This window comes from Salvelinus alpinus, chromosome 22 (genome assembly GCF_045679555.1).
Source record: "Salvelinus alpinus chromosome 22, SLU_Salpinus.1, whole genome shotgun sequence".
Classification (NCBI taxonomy): domain Eukaryota; kingdom Metazoa; phylum Chordata; class Actinopteri; order Salmoniformes; family Salmonidae; genus Salvelinus; species Salvelinus alpinus.
This window is the reverse complement of record NC_092107.1, coordinates 7,577,537-7,595,287: the sequence shown is the minus strand read 5'-3', so window position 1 is coordinate 7,595,287 and position 17,751 is coordinate 7,577,537. Positions and strand designations below refer to the sequence as shown.

Genomic DNA, 17,751 nt, shown 5'->3' with positions numbered 1-17,751 from the left:
CCCTTACCTTTGATGATCTTCATCAGAATGCACTCCCAGGAATCCTAGTTCCACAATAAATTGTTGTTTCCCAATAAATTGTTGTTTTGTTGTTATGTCCAAGTAGCTATTTTTGTTAGCACGTTTAGTACACATATCCAAACGCTCGTGCAGGTCCAGGCGAACGTCGGACGAAAACTTCAAAAAGTTATATTACAGGTCGAATAAACTTGTCAAACTAAGTATAGAATCAATCTTTAGGATGTTGTTATCATAAATATTCAATAACGTTCCAACCGGAGAATTCCTTCGTATGTAGAGAAGCAATGGAACACAGGTCGCTATCATGTGAAATGCGCGTGACCAGGAAATGGCTCTCTGCCAGTAACCTGACTCATTCCCCTCTTATTCAGCCCCACAACACAGTAGAAGCCTCATTCGAGTTTCTAAAGACGGGTGACATCTAGTGGAAGCCGTAGGAAGTGCAAACAGATCCATATCCTACTGTGCATTCAATAGGGACTGAGTTGAAAATCGACCAATCTCAGATATCCCACTTCCTGGTTGGATTTTTCTCAGGATTTCGCCTGCCATATGAGTTCTGTTATACTCACAGACCTCATTCAAACAGTTTTAGAAACTTCAGAGTGTTTTCTACCCAATAGTAATAATAATATGCATATATTAGCATCTGGGACAGAGTAGGAGGCAGTTCACTCTGAGCACGTTATTCATCCAAAAGTGAAAATTCTGCCCCCTATCCCAAAAATGTTAAAGGAAAACTCCACCCAAAAACGATATTTTGGTATTAGTTACATTAGTCCATTGTTAGCATAGTCCCAAAATGTTCTGCTTGTCAACAATCAAGTTTTCAAGATACAGAAATCATTCCCATTTGATGCATTTTGCATCACATGATGCTGAGTTTTGCATCATATGAGTATTGATGAATTTTGAAAGTTACATATCTTGAAAACTTGATTGCTGATAAGCAAAACATCTTGAGACTGTGTCAACAATGGACTAATGAAACTAATACAAAAAGGTAGTTTTGGGGAGTAATTTTCCTTTAAATGTTCACTCTGAGAAGTGTGATGCATATCTGATATCAAACAACCTGGTTTGATTGTGAATAGTAGAAGATCTCTCCATAGAAGTAACATTCCTTTGTTAGGGAAGGTGCACAGTACAGAAAGGTAGTGTGTGTGTGTGTGTGTGTGTGTGTGTGTGTGTGTGTGTGTGTGTGTGTGTGTGTGTGTGTGTGTGTGTGTGTGTGTGTGTGTGTGTGTGTGTGTGTGTGTGTGTGTGTGTGTGTGTGTGTGTGTGTGTGTGTGTGTGTGTGTGTGTGTGTGTGTGTGTGTGTGTGTGTGTGTGTGTGTGTGTGTGTGTGTGTGTGTGTGTGTGTGTGTGTGTGTGTGTGTGTGTGTGTGTGTGTGTGTGTGTGTGTGTGTGTGTGTGTGTGTGTGTGTGTGTGTGTGTGTGTGTGTGTGTGTGTACCATTGGAGTGTTTTGTCCTGTAGTACCGTGCCGCGGCCCCCTCTACTAATTGGAACAAACCAATCTGAAATTCTTAAATAGCTTCAGTGAAGATAATGAAAAAACCCTCACCTCAACCACAGCCCCATGTGAACCCAGTTCATGCACAGTACTAAATAAAATCATTCAAAAATACTTTACCATAGAGCATGACTTAGACACAGAGGATCATTAGCTTATTTGTTTTTAAATAGCCTGTGCCTATTTGGGAAGCCAGCAATTAGGGCAGCGTGTGGCAATAGGCCTAGCTGATTATTGAGTTGCAGCGGTCAGTGAAAACTATCTAAAATGTGTGAAGATAATGTGTCTTGAGTATAATTTTAAGTGTTAAGACAAGAAGCGGAGAGGTGTGTGGTGAAGACACGGGCGTCTCTCTCTCCAGAATGCACGGGCGTCTATCTCCAGAATGCATGGGCGTCTCTCTCCAGATGGCATGCACTCAACTTTCCAGAATGTGCTCCTCTGTCTCCTGTCAATTCTTGCACATTGTTCATTGTGTGAATTGTTTTGATTCTTTATTTTTTTAAATCAATTTCTTATGTAACCAGAAGGCCTAGTAAATCTCCTATTAATCCCTTTCATTTGGTTACATACATTTCTGTTAACGCATGTATTACAGTAATTTACCGTTCTCGTTCTCAGTGTGGAAACGTTGTTTGCAGAGTTCACAACCTGCTACACTTGTGAGAAACAAGTTTTGGTTTATTTCATAACCAATGGGAGTTTTGCCAATTTTTTCATTGTCTTTTGTTTGGAGTCCTCCATGTGAACAATGAGCATGTGTGTGGTTTCTCTGTCCTGAAAGCGTTGAGGGGGAGAACGCCTGAGCACGTAACCTACTGAGTTGACACAATGTTGCACTTAACTAGTGATAGCTCAAATCGAGACAGATAGAAAGGGAGGCAGACAGTCAGAGTGGAAAGATTAATGCAATTGAAAAAAAAATATTCTACTGTTTATATTTGTCAGCTTCAGCCGTTTGTATTTTACTTGGTTGACGATGGAAGTTATTGGCCTACTGCTGCATTGGCTATAGTCTATCTCTGAGTTCCATGCTCTAATTTCTTTAGCCGCTAATGGATCACGGTGTATGATGTGTCCATATGGCAGAGACTGGTGCTCTTGCATTAGTTGCATTTTTACTTTGACATTTTTATTATTTTAATTCAGACTTTTATGATTAACCAAATGAAAATTATTTTGAGAAACGAAAACGTTATTATTAAAGTGAAAGTGTTCCACGAAAATGCGCATATCAAAATAAAATAACTGGCACGCACGCAGATAGGTAGAAATAGTAGGATAAATTGTTAGCTTCAACAAACTTGAAACTCACGAGCTACCTATGGTCTTTGTTATAACACACATGAACAACATTTGAAAAATAAACGGGCCCGCATAGAGAAATCAAATGTCCGTCCAACTGCTTCGTTCTGGCACCAGCCGTGCTCCTTGTCTCTGTCCATCATTCAATACCAGAATGGAAACCTGGAGTTTCACTGCTGATCAAAGACTTTTAATATAATAATCTACCTTTATAAACCCCAGCTCCACTATGGTGTAATTCATTTGAGCTGATATGAAGAGCTTCTTCTCTTCACATGTGGCACTGCATCTCAGTGTTAGACAGACTCTGGTTCGATTCCAGGCTGTATCACAATCGGCCGTGATTGGGAGTCCCATAGTGCGGCGCACAATTGGCCCAGCATCGTTCGGGTTTGTGTTCTGACTTACTGTTGTTGGGGTTGTCTCCTATGATGTGGTGTCGTCCGCTCCAGTACCACAGTAGCAGAGTAGCGTCTCTGGACCCTGACACGATGTAGCAGTCTCCCCCGATGTAGCTCTCTGACCGGGCCAGACACGTCACCACGTCCCAGTGGCCAAACACTATCTGGGTCAGCTTACCTGCAGCACAGAGACAGTATTATGATATAAACCTATGTGTAGTATAGTAGTATAGTATAGTAGTAGTATTATGGTGGTACTATAGTAGTAGTACCATGGTAGTTAGTATTACCTGTCTCAGTAGAGTAAACTCTGAAGCTCTTGTCCCAGAAGCCACAGACCAGGATGTAGCGGTTGTCGGCGGTAACCACAAAGCAGTGTGTGTTGATCTGGATGCTCTGATCAACCAAGTCTGTGATCTGACGCTTGTTACTCCCGGTGTTGTTGGCTACACACACACACACACACACAGAGGGATAACTTAGTTAGAATTCAGTACAACGGTCTGGCCTGGCCTCAGGGTTACACTCACCAATCAGAGGGATAACTTAGTTAGTATTCAGTACAATGGTCTGGCCTGGCCTCAGGGTTACACTCACCAATCAGAGGGATAACTTAGTTAGTATTCAGTATAATGGTCTGGCCTGGCCTCAGGGTTACACTCACCAATCAGAGGGATAACTTAGTTAGTATTCAGTATAATGGTCTGGCCTGGCCTCAGGGTTACACTCACCAATCAGAGGGATAACTTAGTTAGTATTCAGTACAATGGTCTGGCCTGGCCTCAGGGTTACACTCACCAATCAGAGGGATAACTTAGTTAGTATTCAGTACAATGGTCTGGCCTGGCCTCAGGGTTACACTCACCAATCAGAGGGTCCATCTCTATGGGCAGGTGGTGGGCCTGTTCCAGGGAGTAACCTGGCGCTCCTCTCAAACCTGGAAACACACACACACGTATATATCACGCATGCGTGTGCACACACACACACACACACACACACACACACACACACACACACACACACACACACACACACACACACACACACACACACACACACACACACACACACACACACACACACACACACACACACACACACACACACACACACACACACCCTGAGCACCTGCTCCATGGTCAGAGGTTGGTTCATGAAGGTTTCCATGAAGCTTATTGATTTCAGTTCCTGACTGTCAGGCTGAGTAGAGCTATGATCCCCTGGAGGGAGACTGGAGGGCAGAAACACAGCAGCATGCTGGGAATATGAAGCCCTTATTATTCTGCTCATTATTGTTGGAACCCAGAACACTTTTCTTCTCTCCAACAGAATAACATTGGAGCTGCAGCTGTGGTCATTAACGACAGAATGTAAGGCTCCACTCAGGTACTCAACTCGGTGTGTGTGTGTGTGCGTGTGTGTGTGTAATGAGTGTGTGATCCGGTGACAGATGTGGAAGTGTGAGGAGAATGTGGTGCAGTCGCAGCCTAATTTCCCAGTAAGCTTTGCAGTGACCCTTGACCCTGAGGTGAGTTTGGTTTCCGAGAAGTGTGTATATATGTGTGTGTGTGTGTGTGTGTGTGTGTGTTTGTGTGTGTTTGCGTTAGTGTGTGCGTATATGTGTATGTGTTTGTGCACCTGCGTGTGTGTGTGTTCCTTGGAGTGTTGGTTGGTAATGTTGTTCACACATGCCTGAGGACCAACATGTGGAAACACTCAGACTCTCTTCACCTGACCAAGGGGTGTAGCAGAGTGGGTGATATGATGCAGTGGTAAGGCACTGGTCAAATGAAGTGGACTATATAGGGAATCAGGTACAATTAGGGACTGTGGAGATGGTGCTGGCTAACTCTGGTTTGTCCAGACCCAGGCTGTGCTCCAGACCCAGGCTGTGCTCCAGACCCAGGCTGCAACAGACCCAAGCTGTGCTACAGACCCAGGCTGTGCTCCAGACCCAGGCTGTGCTACAGACCCAGGCTGTGCTACAGACCCAGGCCCAGGCTGTGCTGTGCTGTGCTACAGACCCAGGCCCAGGCTGTGCTACAGACTCAGCCCAGGCTGTGCTGTGCTACAGACCCAGGCCCAGGCTGTGCTGTGCTACAGACCCAGGCCCGGGCTGTGCTGTGCTACAGACCCAGGCCCAGGCTGTGCTGTGCTACAGACCCAGGCCCAGGCTGTGCTGTGCTACAGACCCAGGCCCAGGCTGTGCTGTGCTACAGACCCAGGCCCAGGCTGTGCTACATACCCAGGCTGCTACAGACCTGAACAGCTGTAGTGCATATACTAGCCCTGGTTGGTATGGAGGGGTTTTACAGCGCCACTGCTGTGGTAGGTAGCACATGTGGTGGAACACGCAATTCATTTTACAAGAGCATGTGTGTTCTGGCCTGTGAGTGTGTGTGTGTGTGTGTGTGTGTGTGTGTGTGTGTGTGTGTGTGTGTGTGTGTGTGTGTGTGTGTGTGTGTGTGTGTGTGTGTGTGTGTGTGTGTGTGTGTGTGTGTGTGTGTGTGTGTGTTCTGGCCTGTGAGTGTGTGTGTGTGTGTGTATGTGTGTTCTGGCCTGTGAGTGTATGTGTGTTCTGGCCTGTGTTTTCTGGCGTCTGTGTGTGTGTAGTCCCCTCACCGACGGTGTTGTGCCAGCGGTTGACAGCGAACAGTCGGCTACAGGTGACGGTGACAGCGGCAGGGACAGAGAGGTGTGGCAGGGTGTTGGCTGCTACGTGGGTCACCGGGGAGTTGGAGGGAAACTTCAACACCATGATCACATCCTGCTGCATCTGGTCCTTAAACATCAGAGGACTCTGGGGAAGGAAACACTATTGAGTAGAAGAGAGAAGAAGACAAGGAGTGTGGAGGGTGGAGGGTGGAGGATGGTGGGATGGAGGAGGATGAGAGAGAAGGGGACAGAATGGAGAGAGGTAATTAGTGTGGAGGTAAAACAGGGTTCAGACACAGAGGAGCTGCATGTACATGGTGGAGGAGGGAGGGGGGAGGAGAGGAGGGGGGAGGAGGAAGAGGAGGAGGGGAGAGGGTAGGGAGGAGGACAGGAGGGAGGAGGAGGGGGAAGAGGAAAAGGAGGGGAGGGAGGGAGGAGGAAGAGGATGGGAGGGAGGAGGAGGAGGAGGAGGGAAGAGGAGGGAAGGGAGGAGGAAGAGGAGGGGGAGGAGGAGGAGGAAGAGGTAGAGGATAATGACGGAGGAGGAGGACAGGAGGCAGGATGAGGACAGGAAGGAGGAGAAAGGGGGGGTAGGGAGGAGAAGGGAGGATGATGAGGAGGGGGAGGAAGAGGGGGAGAGGAGGAAGAAGGGAGAAGAGCCATACTGTACACATAGACATACAGGCAGACACACAGAAAGACAGACAGGGGTTAGAAACATGAGATGGAGCTGTTTTATATGTCAGATGGTTAGTACATGAAACATCAGGGACAAGGGTTGTCCATCCATGTGCATGTATCTTCACAACATTTTCCTAGTGCTAAATAATTTAGATAATTTTTGCACAATTCTTTGGCACTACGAAAACGTGGCCCTCAGTTTAGTTGACTGTATGTGGATAGTAAAAAGGACTAAACCAACAAGACCTCAGACAGCAGCTGACTGCTGTGGTAGAACTAGGCCAGCAGGGGGCACACTTTCCTCTGCTCTACACAGCAGACACATCAACTGCTCATTTAATGGGAAATCTGTTGGTAGCAGTTATTTTCTGGTACTGAGTAAGGCGTTGGTATTGTTATGGTTTTGATATTTAATGATGAAAATGCTTGTAAAATGTAAATGTATTGTCTGTGTTGACTTCTGATGCTTTCATTGCACATTTCTACTTTTTAGTCCTGGTTCTTGCAGCCTGCTTGAATACAGACATACATGAGAGTTGAAATGTGGAGTGGGTACAAGGAGTGGAGAACATGGTAGAAAAGAGAGCATAGAGAAACCTACTGACAACATCTTCTCTCTCTCACCATGGAGAGATGGGACTACCACACACACCAAAAACACAACATACAAACACACACACTAGAATGCAGAGACACACTTGCATGGACACACACACGCACACAGATAGACAGAGACGCAGTGGAAATAATTTTTCCAGCATGCTGTGTGTCTCACCAGGTGCATGGCCGAGCTGCGAGGAGGATGTGGCTCGATGAGCAACTGAGACGGAGTCTGTCCAACAATCAGAATCTGCTGCTCCATCGCCTGAGGAGAGCGGGAGGAGAGAGAGAGCGAGCGATAGAGAGGGAGAGAGAGAGGGGGGGGCAGTGATAGACAGCGATATAGAGGGGGAGAGCAGGGGAGAGACAGCAATAGAGAGGGGGAGAGCAGGGAAGAGACAGCGATAGAGAGGGGGAGAGCAGGGAAGAGACAGCGATAGAGAGGGGGAGAGAAGGGGAGAGACAGCAATAGAGAGGGGGAGAGCAGGGGGGAGACAGCGATTTAGGGGGAGAGCAGGGGAGAGGGTAGACAGAGAGACAGAGAAAGGGGGAGGAGAGAATGAACAGAGAGAGGGAGACAGAGAGAGGAGAGAGATGAGAGAGAGAGGAAGAGGAGAGAAAAAGAGAGATACTGCTGTCACTATCAATAATCATCAAAGTGATGGGTCAATGCGTTAGTTGACAATGCAAGCAAATCCTAACTCAGCCGTGCCTCCGAGGAGGGGCGTAGAGGGACGAGAGGGGTGCACTGACAATTCGCCTAGATCCTCCCCCCTTTCTCCCCATTTCCTCCCCTCTCAGCCTGCAGAGTCATCCAAGTGTTAGTATGGAAGAGACAACCCTTTCCCTATTAACATGCTTCAGTTAACCATTCCCATCCCGGGACCCTCCACACTGACGCTAACCTGGACTGACATGATGCTAAGACTGCAGCAAGCCCCACGTCCATGTTATTGGCCCTGGAACAAAGGCAGAGAGCAAATGCACACACATGCAGTACTAGACAGTACACACAACTCAGTATCTACAGCTTCCATTGGCAACCACATGCCATAGTGGGAGCAATGTGTTCTGGGTAGAAGGTGATCCTTAGCCAGGACCATCTACCCACAATCCCCAGGTCACTTCCCATCATGCATAGCACCAGAGAGGTGAAGCCCCCTGGTCAGTTGAACATTGTAGGACACCAGTGGATGTTTCCCATGAGTCGTAGAGCGGCGAGCACATTTGGCAACCATTATCAGTCAGTGGTTCTTTACTACGCAGTCCGTCAAGTAATAACCTAGTCCCATTATAGCTATTTTAGGTGAGGGCTGGGGTCAGGGTCACCACGTCTATTCACATAGCGAAATCTGATCCAGAGATCAGAAAGAACCAGAGGGCCATGTGGAAGACATCAGAAAAAATGTACAGAATAATTATTTTGGTTCTCCTGGAGAACGTTGACCGTGTACAACTGCTATATTTCCATAGGCAAAGAAAGAGTGCGAGCAGAGAGAGAGGGAGAGAAAATAGCAGAGAGAGAGCAGAGAGAGAGAGAGAGGGAGAGAGAGCAGAGAGAGAGGGAGAGAAAATAGCAGAGAGAGAGCAGAGAGAGAGAGAGAGAGAGAGAGAAAGAGCAGAGAGAGAGACAGAGAGCAGAGAGAGAGAGACAGAGAGCAGAGAGAGAAAGAGAGAGCAGAGAGAGAGAGAGAGAGAGAGAGAGAGAGAGAGAGAGAAAGAGCAGAGAGAGAGACAGAGAGCAGAGTGATTGAAGGTTATCTGAAGTACATGTTTTCTCCCGACCATCACAACAACATGCCAATAGCGCTAATCCTCTCTGCGGTTGGTGTGTCAGAAAATCACCTGTATCTCAACAGCCATCTAGAAGACTTAACAGGCAGTTCATTCATTTACAGACCGCCTGCTTTAAGGCCCTGCTTGTCTTTTGGCTGATAAGTGGCACGTATTGCGTAACTATCTGCTGATGTAGCTCCCAGCATCAACCAACCTGCCTGGATGAACACACAGGTGTATCAGCAGCTATCACCTGGCCTGGGGGGCAGACAGACGGATGGACGGGTGGGCAGGGGGATGAACACACAGGTGTATCAGCAGCTATCACCTGGCCTGGGGGGCAGACAGACGGATGGACGGGCGGGCAGGGGGATGAACACACAGGTGTATCAGCAGCTATCACCTGGCCTGGGGGGCAGACAGACGGATGGACGGGCGGGCAGGGGGATGAACACACAGGTGTATCAGCAGCTATCACCTGGCCTGGGGGGCAGACAGACGGATGGACGGGCGGGCAGGGGGATGAACACACAGGTGTATCAGCAGCTATCACCTGGCCTGGGGCGCAGACCGACGGATGGACGGGCGGGCAGGGGGATGGACACACAGGTGTATCAGCAGCTATCACCTGGCCTGGGGGGCAGACAGACGGATGGACGGGCGGGCAGGGGGATGGACAACAGACAGACAGGTATAATGCGTGGTATAGTACTGACTCATTGTACCTGGGAAGTAGGAACTAACGAACTCCTGTTCGTCAGGTATGCATCACCTTTCACCCACATAGAATGAATGCTCCACACACCAAATCAACACGGATGGGTCATATGAATAGATTGTGTTTCTCTGTGGAGTTGAGATCAGAGTTTTCCTCTGGAAGTGTGATGACTCTAGTTCTTAATTATCATATAATTACATTCTAAAGGATCTGTAAGAAACATTGACGCACAAACTTTAACCAAGGCACTACCCGCACCCACACAAAGCCAAAGGAGATGTTTTGAATTCCACTATTAAAACCTTGTTGTGAGGTTATGAAGTTAACACGTTATGAAGTTAACATTCCCCATTGTCATTGGAACAATGTTAGTGACTTTGAGATGAGCCAGTGTGGATTGGCTGTAGGCAATCCTTTCACCACAGACAGAAGTTAGCCTGAAGTGTCTCTGGGAATGACCGTCTCTGAGTTGACATGTGAACTACCGTATGTAGAAGTACACCGGCTTGTCTCTAACAATGTTGTCACAGCCACAGCTACCATCACCAGGAATCTGTGTCTTTTAAGTTATGTATAGCTTATCAAGGGATCTTCTTATAGTTGAGGTCAACTATTTAAACACCAGCATGGCAGGGCTGCTACCACGGCTAGGTGACTGCGGTAAGCATAATGAAAGCAGCTTCAAAGCTTCTGTCATCACAAGGACACCTTCATTGGGCTAGCACACATCCCCCCCCATGTTGTTTGTCCCTTCAATAGGCAGTAATGGGCCTTCTAACTGGAGGCTGTGTGACTGGCTGTCTGCAGAAGAACAGCCTCACTGATGAATAATTTGTCTGTTTATGCCTGAGTGACACAGCAGGGTCTGTATCAGGGGGCTGCTGTCATGTTTTCCATATGAGAAGGCTGTCAGGATCGACATCAAGGCTGTAGTAGGACTGCTGTTCCAGCAGCGCGCCCAGTAGACCTGTCACTGTGCCCTCAGCCAACCACGGCCCGGACGCCTGTCTTAGCCAACAACAGCCCGGGTGGACCGGACGCATTTAACAGCAGCCGCCATCAGCCAGTCTAATCTGACACCTAGTCAGAGGAATGATTATCTCTCATTCGGACTTTCTAATTCCTTGACATTTTAATGCCATAATTGCAGTGGTTAATGTCAGACCTGCGGTTGCACCTGTCAGACAGGTATGAACCAGTACCTGCCTGAAGCCAATCAACACATCCTAAAATGTTCTGGAGCCAATCAACACATCCCAGAATGTTTTGGAGTCAATCAGCACATCTCAGAAAGTTCTGGAACCAATCAACACATCCCAGAATGTTTTGGAGTCAATCAGCACATCTCAGAAAGTTCTGGAACCAATCAGCACATCCCAGAATGTTTTGGAGCCAATGAGCACATCCACTCAGAATGGCTGACTGACTGACTAACTGATAGGCTGGCTGGCTGACTGATAGACTGGCTGGCTGACTGATAGGCTGGCTGGCTGACTGATAGACTGGCTGGCTGGCTGACTGATAGACTGGCTGGCTGACTGGCTGGTGGGTCAGCTGAAATCAAACCATGATGGGATCCTTTGACTGGGAGCATCTCCACACAGGGATCCCACCACTTCCATCATTATCAGCCAAATCTATCCTTGGGATGCATCCCAAAAGGCAGCCTTTTCCCATAGGGCTCTGCTCAAAAGTAGTGCACTGTGTAGGGAATAGAGTGCCATGTGGGATGCAGGTTTATGTCTATCGTTAATTGTAGTGCTTGAGATAGAAGGTCTATTGTCTGAAGCATTGAAACTTTCTTCCTTGAGCTACATATTATCTCTCACAGATGAATTTGTTGTTTTGCAGACTTGACCTTAGGTTTCTGATCTCTGAGTAAATGACAGACAGTAATTATTCCCCTGCTATGGAGTAAGAATAGGAGGATCTGACGAAGGACTCACGGCATTCAGGCATACCTTCATTAGTACTTATCATATCTGTTGCATTTAGCTGAGTCCTCCCTCCAACACACACAGACACATGTCAGAAAGGAGACAACATCAACTGGTCACCACCATTAGGCAGTATGAAGCTACACAGTCAGCTCCCATTCTAACACTATCGCCTCGCAGGGTGGCAGACAGACAGCTTCCAAAACCTCACAGCCAGATGACTCCAATAATTGCCATTGTCTGAAAAAGCATGAGAGGAAATAATGAAAACCAAAGCCGTTGTCCATATTGTTTGGTAATTAGGCAGCTGAGTGATTTGCATAGTGGTCACTTGATAGATAAAGGCGGCCCGGGAAGTGACGGGATATAAATGAGTTGTTTTGCAGACGGCAGATGGTGGATATCACAGGGAGAGGAGATCACACTGGAAACACCACACTGCTGCTGCATGCCAGCTGCTACTGCTGTAGTCTCAGCTCTCCTCCTCCTCCTCTCGACCTATCTATCTCCCTCTCCCTTGCATTCCCTATCTATACTAACCTCTCCTTCTCCCTCCCTCTCTCTCTACCTCCTCTCCCTCGCTCTCCTGCTTTCTCTTTCTCTACCTTCCTCTCTCTCTACCTCCTCCTCTCGCTCTCTACCTCCCTCTCTTTCTACCGCCCTCTCTCTACCTCCTCCTCTCCCGCTCTACCTCCCTCTCCTTCTACCTCCTCCTCTCCCTCCCTCTCTCTCTCTCTCTACCTCCCTGTCTCTCTCTATACCTCCCTCTCTCTATATACCTCCCTCTCTCTCTCCCTCACTCTACTTCTTTCTACCTCCCTCTCTCTCTCTTCCTCCCTCTCCCTCGCTCTCCTGCTCTCTCTCTACCTTCCTCTCTCTCTACCTCCTCCTCTTGCTCTTTCTACCACCCTCTCTCTACCTCCTCCTCTCCCGCTCTACCTCTCTCTCATTCTACCTCCTCTTCCTTGCGCTCTCTACCCCTCTCTCTTTCTCTACCTCCCTCTCTCTCTACCTCCCTCCCTCTCTCTCTCTACCTCCCTCTCTCTCTCTCTACCTCCCTCTCTCTACCTCCCTCTCTCTCCCTACCTCGGTTTCTCTCTTCTTCCCCCTCTACCACCTCCCCTCTTTCTCTCTCTCTGCAATTAAGCTATTCACAGCTTCCTGTCGCTCAGAGAACAGTTCAGATCTAGTCAATTAATTAAATGTAAATTAGAGGATTCACTCCCATGTCTATTCACTAGATGACCCCTTGATGATTTATATCAAACAACACTTCAGACTAACATTCATTGACCTGGGTGTGAGTGAGTGAGTGAGTGAGTGAGTGAGTGAGTGAGTGAGTGAGTGAGTGAGTGAGTCTGCGGTAATATAGGAGTAGTAAAGAATAATGTCAAGTGTAAATGGAGTGAATGAGAGATAGTAAATAAAGCTACCCTTGACTTTGTACTGTATTGATCATGTATTTGCAACAACTATACTGTAAACCCATATCTGTGTGTACTCTATATGTGTTTTATGTGGTTGTTGTCATCTATGTCCTGTTGTCTGTAAATGATTATGGTTTGATAGACAAATTCCTGTGAAATACCAAATATATTAACTGAACGGAACCCAGACAGAAGCAGCACTATCTATCTATGGTGGAGCTGGGTAGATGGGAGGAGTGGGGTTTGGTGTCCATGGTGACAGTGACGTGCATATCGTAGCGTGTCGTGTCAAGGCGTACCTCTCTGAGGGCGGGGTCAGTGATGCTGTCCAGGCTACCGGAACCCTCGTAGGTCAGGTGGTGAAAGACATTGAGGGCGCGCACCGCCTCGGGCCCACGCTGCTTGTAGCCGAAAATAAGGTCAACCCACTGATGCAGCTGACATGACACGAACTCACTTTCCAGGGCCTGTCAGAACACACAGGCAGGGTTAGAGGGGAAAGGCACCCAGCAGCATGAAAACACACACAGTACACATACTTTAACACACACACACACACACACACACACACACACACACACACACACACACACACACACACACACACACACACACACACACACACACACACACACACACACACACACACACACACACACACACACACACACAGGGTGAGTAGAGGATAAAGGCAGCCAGCAGCATGAAAACACAATGTACACACACAACAATACATACAAGGGAAAAAATAACACACACCACATAACTCAACACGCGCTACACTACACACACAGTCTATGTTACTGTACATACAACTGACAACATCACTGCACTACTCAACACATAAACCCCACTGCACTAGTTGTGGTCAAACAGGGAGGAACACTACTGTTGAAACTAAAGCATTCAGTGATATTAGACTCCTGAGTTTTGATAGCAGCTATTCTCTCTCCAGCCAGACTGTGATAAAATCCACGTCCCTATATAGTCCTATATATTTGACCAGGGTTCTCATCAAAAGTAAGGCACTAGCTAGATAGAGAATAGGGTGCTATCATTTGGGACGCAGCTTAATAAACAGGATGAGCCTCAGGAGAGCCGGTTTAATGCCTCCAGCCTGATATCAGCCAGGTATCATGTTTCTTCTCTGTCTATTAAAAACAATGACTAGCCATCTTTCTCATGGAGCTGTTCAATACTAATGGAGATCCACTTTACTGTAAGCCGTGTGTGTACAGAGAGGAAAATGTATTTCTTGGGTGTGTTTTAGATAAGATATCAACCTAAAGATAACTACAGCATTCCTGTAGTTTACACTGGCCCCTATGGTAGACAGTGTTACTGTTGTGTTACATAACTATGGTAGACAGTGTTACTGTTGTGTTACATCACCATGGTAGACAATGTTACTGTTGTGTTACATCACCATGGTAGACAAGGTTACTGTTGTGTTACATCACCATGGTAGACAAGTGTTACAGTTCTGTTACATCACTATGGTATACAGTGTTACTGTTATGTTACATCACTATGGTAGACAGTGTTACTGTTGTGTTACATCACTATGGTAGACAGTGTTACTGTTGTGTTACATCACTATGGTAGACAGTGTTACTGTTGTGTTACATCGCTACGGAAGACAGTGTTACTGTTGTGTTACATCACTATGGTAGACAATGTTACTGTTGTGTTACAACACTATGGTAGACAGTGTTACAGTTCTGTTACATCACTATGGTAGACAATGTTACTGTTGTGTTACATCACTATGGTAGACAATGTTACTGTTGTGTTACATCACTATGGTAGACAGTTTTACTGTTGTGTTACATCACTATGGTAGACAATGTTACTGTTGTGTTACATCACTATGGTAGACAGTGTTACTGTTGCGTTACATCACTATGGTAGACAGTGTTACTGTTGTGTTACATCACCATGGTAGACAGTGTTACTGTTGTGTTACATCACTATGGTAGACAGTGTTACTGTTGTGTTACATCACAATAGCACACAGTGTTACTGTTGTGTTACATCACTATGGTAGACATTATTATTGTTGTGTTACATCACTATGGTAGACAGTGTTACTGTTGTTTTACATCACAATAGCACACAGTGTTACATCACTATGGTAGACAGTGGTACTGTTGTGTTACACCACTATGGTAGACAGTGTTACTGTTGTGTTACATCACTATGGTAGACATTATTACTGTTGTGTTACATCACTATGGTAGACAGTGTTACTGTTGTGTTACATCACTATGATAGACAGTATTAATGTTGTGTTACATCACTATAGTAGACAGTGTTACTGTTGTGTTACATCACTATGGTAGACAGTGTTACTGTTGCGTTACATCACTATGGTAGACAGTGTTACTGTTGTGTTACATCACTATGGTAGACAGTGTTACAGTTCTGTTACATCACTATGGTAGACAGTGTTACTATTGTGTTACATCACTACGGAGACAGTGTTACTGTTGTGTTACATCACTATGGCAGACAGTGTTACTGTTGTGTTACATCACTATGGTAGACAGTGTTACTGTTGTGTTACATCACTATGGTAGATAGTGTTACTGTTGTGTTACATCACTATGGTAGACAATATTACTGTTGTGTTACATCACTATGGTAGACAGTATTACTGTTGTGTTACATCACTATGGTAGACAGTGTTACTGTTGTGTTACATCACTATGGTAGACAGTGTTACAGTTCTGTTACATCACTATGGTAGACAGTGTTACTATTGTGTTACATCACTACGGAGACAGTGTTACTGTTGTGTTACATCACTATGGTAGATAGTGTTACTGTTGTGTTACATCACTATGGTAGACAGTATTACTGTTGTGTTACATCACTATGGTAGACAGTGTTACTGTTGTGTTACATCACTATGGTAGAAAGTATTAATGTTGTGTTACATCACTATAGTAGACAGTGTTACTGTTGTGTTACATCACTATGGTAGACAGTGTTACTGTTGTGTTACATCACTATGGTAGACAGTGTTACTGTTGTGTTACATCACTATGGTAGACAGTGTTACTGTTGTGTTACATCACTATGGTAGACAGTGTTACTGTTGTGTTACATCACTATGGTAGACAGTGTTACTGTTGTGTTACATCACTATGGTATACTGTGTTACAGTTCTGTTAGATCATTATGGTAGACAGTGTTACTGATGTGTTACATCACTATGGCAGACAGTGTTACTGTTGCGTTACATCACTATGGTAGACAGTGTTACTGTTGTGTTACATCACTATGGTAGACAGTGTTACTGTTGTGTTACATCACTATGGTATACAGTGTTACAGTTCTGTTACATCACTATGGTAGACAGTGTTACTGTTGCGTTACATCACCATGGTAGACAGTGTTACTGTTGCGTTACATCACTATGGTAGACAGTGTTACTGTTGTGTTACATCACTATGGTAGACAGTGTTACTGTTGTGTTACATCACTATAGTAGACAGTGTTACTGTTGTGTTATATTACTATGGTAGACAGTGTTACTTTTGTGTTACATCACTATGATAGACAGTATTAATGTTGTGTTACATCACTATGATAGACAGTATTAATGTTGTGTTACATCACTATGGTAAATTTAGTGCTTACATTATTATTGCGCTTATTGTCAACCCAGTGGCCACACACTACAACTCTAGCACCTGATATGTATAGAGACATGCTGCAGGACTTTACACTCTCCCTCCCACAGGACAATAACAGCCTCTACCAACAGAGTGGAGCTAACTAGAGCACACAGACAGAGACGAACACAGAGGGACCTGAACTAGCCACGGGGCATGTCACCACGATTGAATCAGGCACATGCAAAGATGGGAACTGGAGGGAGGAGGGGTGGAGGGAGGGTGGCGGAGGGACGGAGAGAGAGCGAGAGAGAGAGACGGAAATAAAATAAAAGGTAAAGTAAGAGGGAAGCAGAAAATGAAGAACGCTATAGTGAGATCTGAAACACTGTCTACCAGCAGGATGACTGAGGACAGAGATGGAGAGTAAAGATGATGATTCTCTAGGTATCCATCCACGGATTCCGCATGTATACTAATATCTGCAAGATAAGAGGATAAGAACACAGTGCCCACCCCCCGCACCCCGCCAAGGCCTGCCCCTCCACCCCCCTCCTCCTATCTGTCCCCTCCTCCACCTCCCTCCTCCTATCTGTCCCCCCCTCCACCTCCCTCCTCCTATCTGGCCCCCCTCAAATCTGTCCCCCCCCACCTATCTGTCCCAACCTCCATCTCCCTCCTCCTCTCTGTGCCTGTCCTCCCCAATCTCCCTCCTCCCTGTGTGCTGGGCTGATATAGATGTAGCTGACCAGGCAGTAGACAAGAGGAGGAGAGCAGAGGGAGAGAGGAGAGGAGTAGAATAGAGAAGAGCTTAGTGAAAGGTCACCTCTGCTAGCCGCTAACCCCCACCACCACCCCTACCTCCCTCCCCCACCCCTCCCTAAAGCTCTGTCACTCCTGCTGAAAAGGTCAAGTGTGTTCTACCCCATACCCCATACCCCTTGTCCTGCCCCCAATAACACTGTAGAACCCCCCCATAATGTCGTATCTATAACCATGTCTTGGTGTGTTCAGCCATGAGGGTCTACTTGCACACTATAGTATGTGTACATGGATGTAATGGTGTGTGATTGTGAGTGCGTGTATGTGTGT

General features: G+C 46.3%; 1 protein-coding gene across 4 annotated transcripts in view; it reads right to left on the bottom strand.

The window, feature by feature from the left end:
* Positions 1-17,751, bottom strand: part of LOC139548896 (neurobeachin-like) — a 354,477-nt gene that overhangs the window by 10,412 nt on the left and 326,314 nt on the right. For 2 of the 4 annotated variants that reach the window (XM_071358831.1, XM_071358833.1), the window contains 6 exons: positions 13,339-13,506; positions 7,357-7,446; positions 5,868-6,060; positions 4,108-4,179; positions 3,533-3,688; positions 3,250-3,420 (listed from right to left, as the gene is read on the bottom strand). In XM_071358831.1, coding sequence (XP_071214932.1) covers positions 3,250-3,420; positions 3,533-3,688; positions 4,108-4,179; positions 5,868-6,060; positions 7,357-7,446; positions 13,339-13,506 — 850 coding nt within the window. The remainder of the gene's footprint in view (positions 1-3,249; positions 3,421-3,532; positions 3,689-4,107; positions 4,180-5,867; positions 6,061-7,356; positions 7,447-13,338; positions 13,507-17,751) is intronic. The other 2 variants (XM_071358832.1, XM_071358834.1) reach the window with 1 other exon arrangement.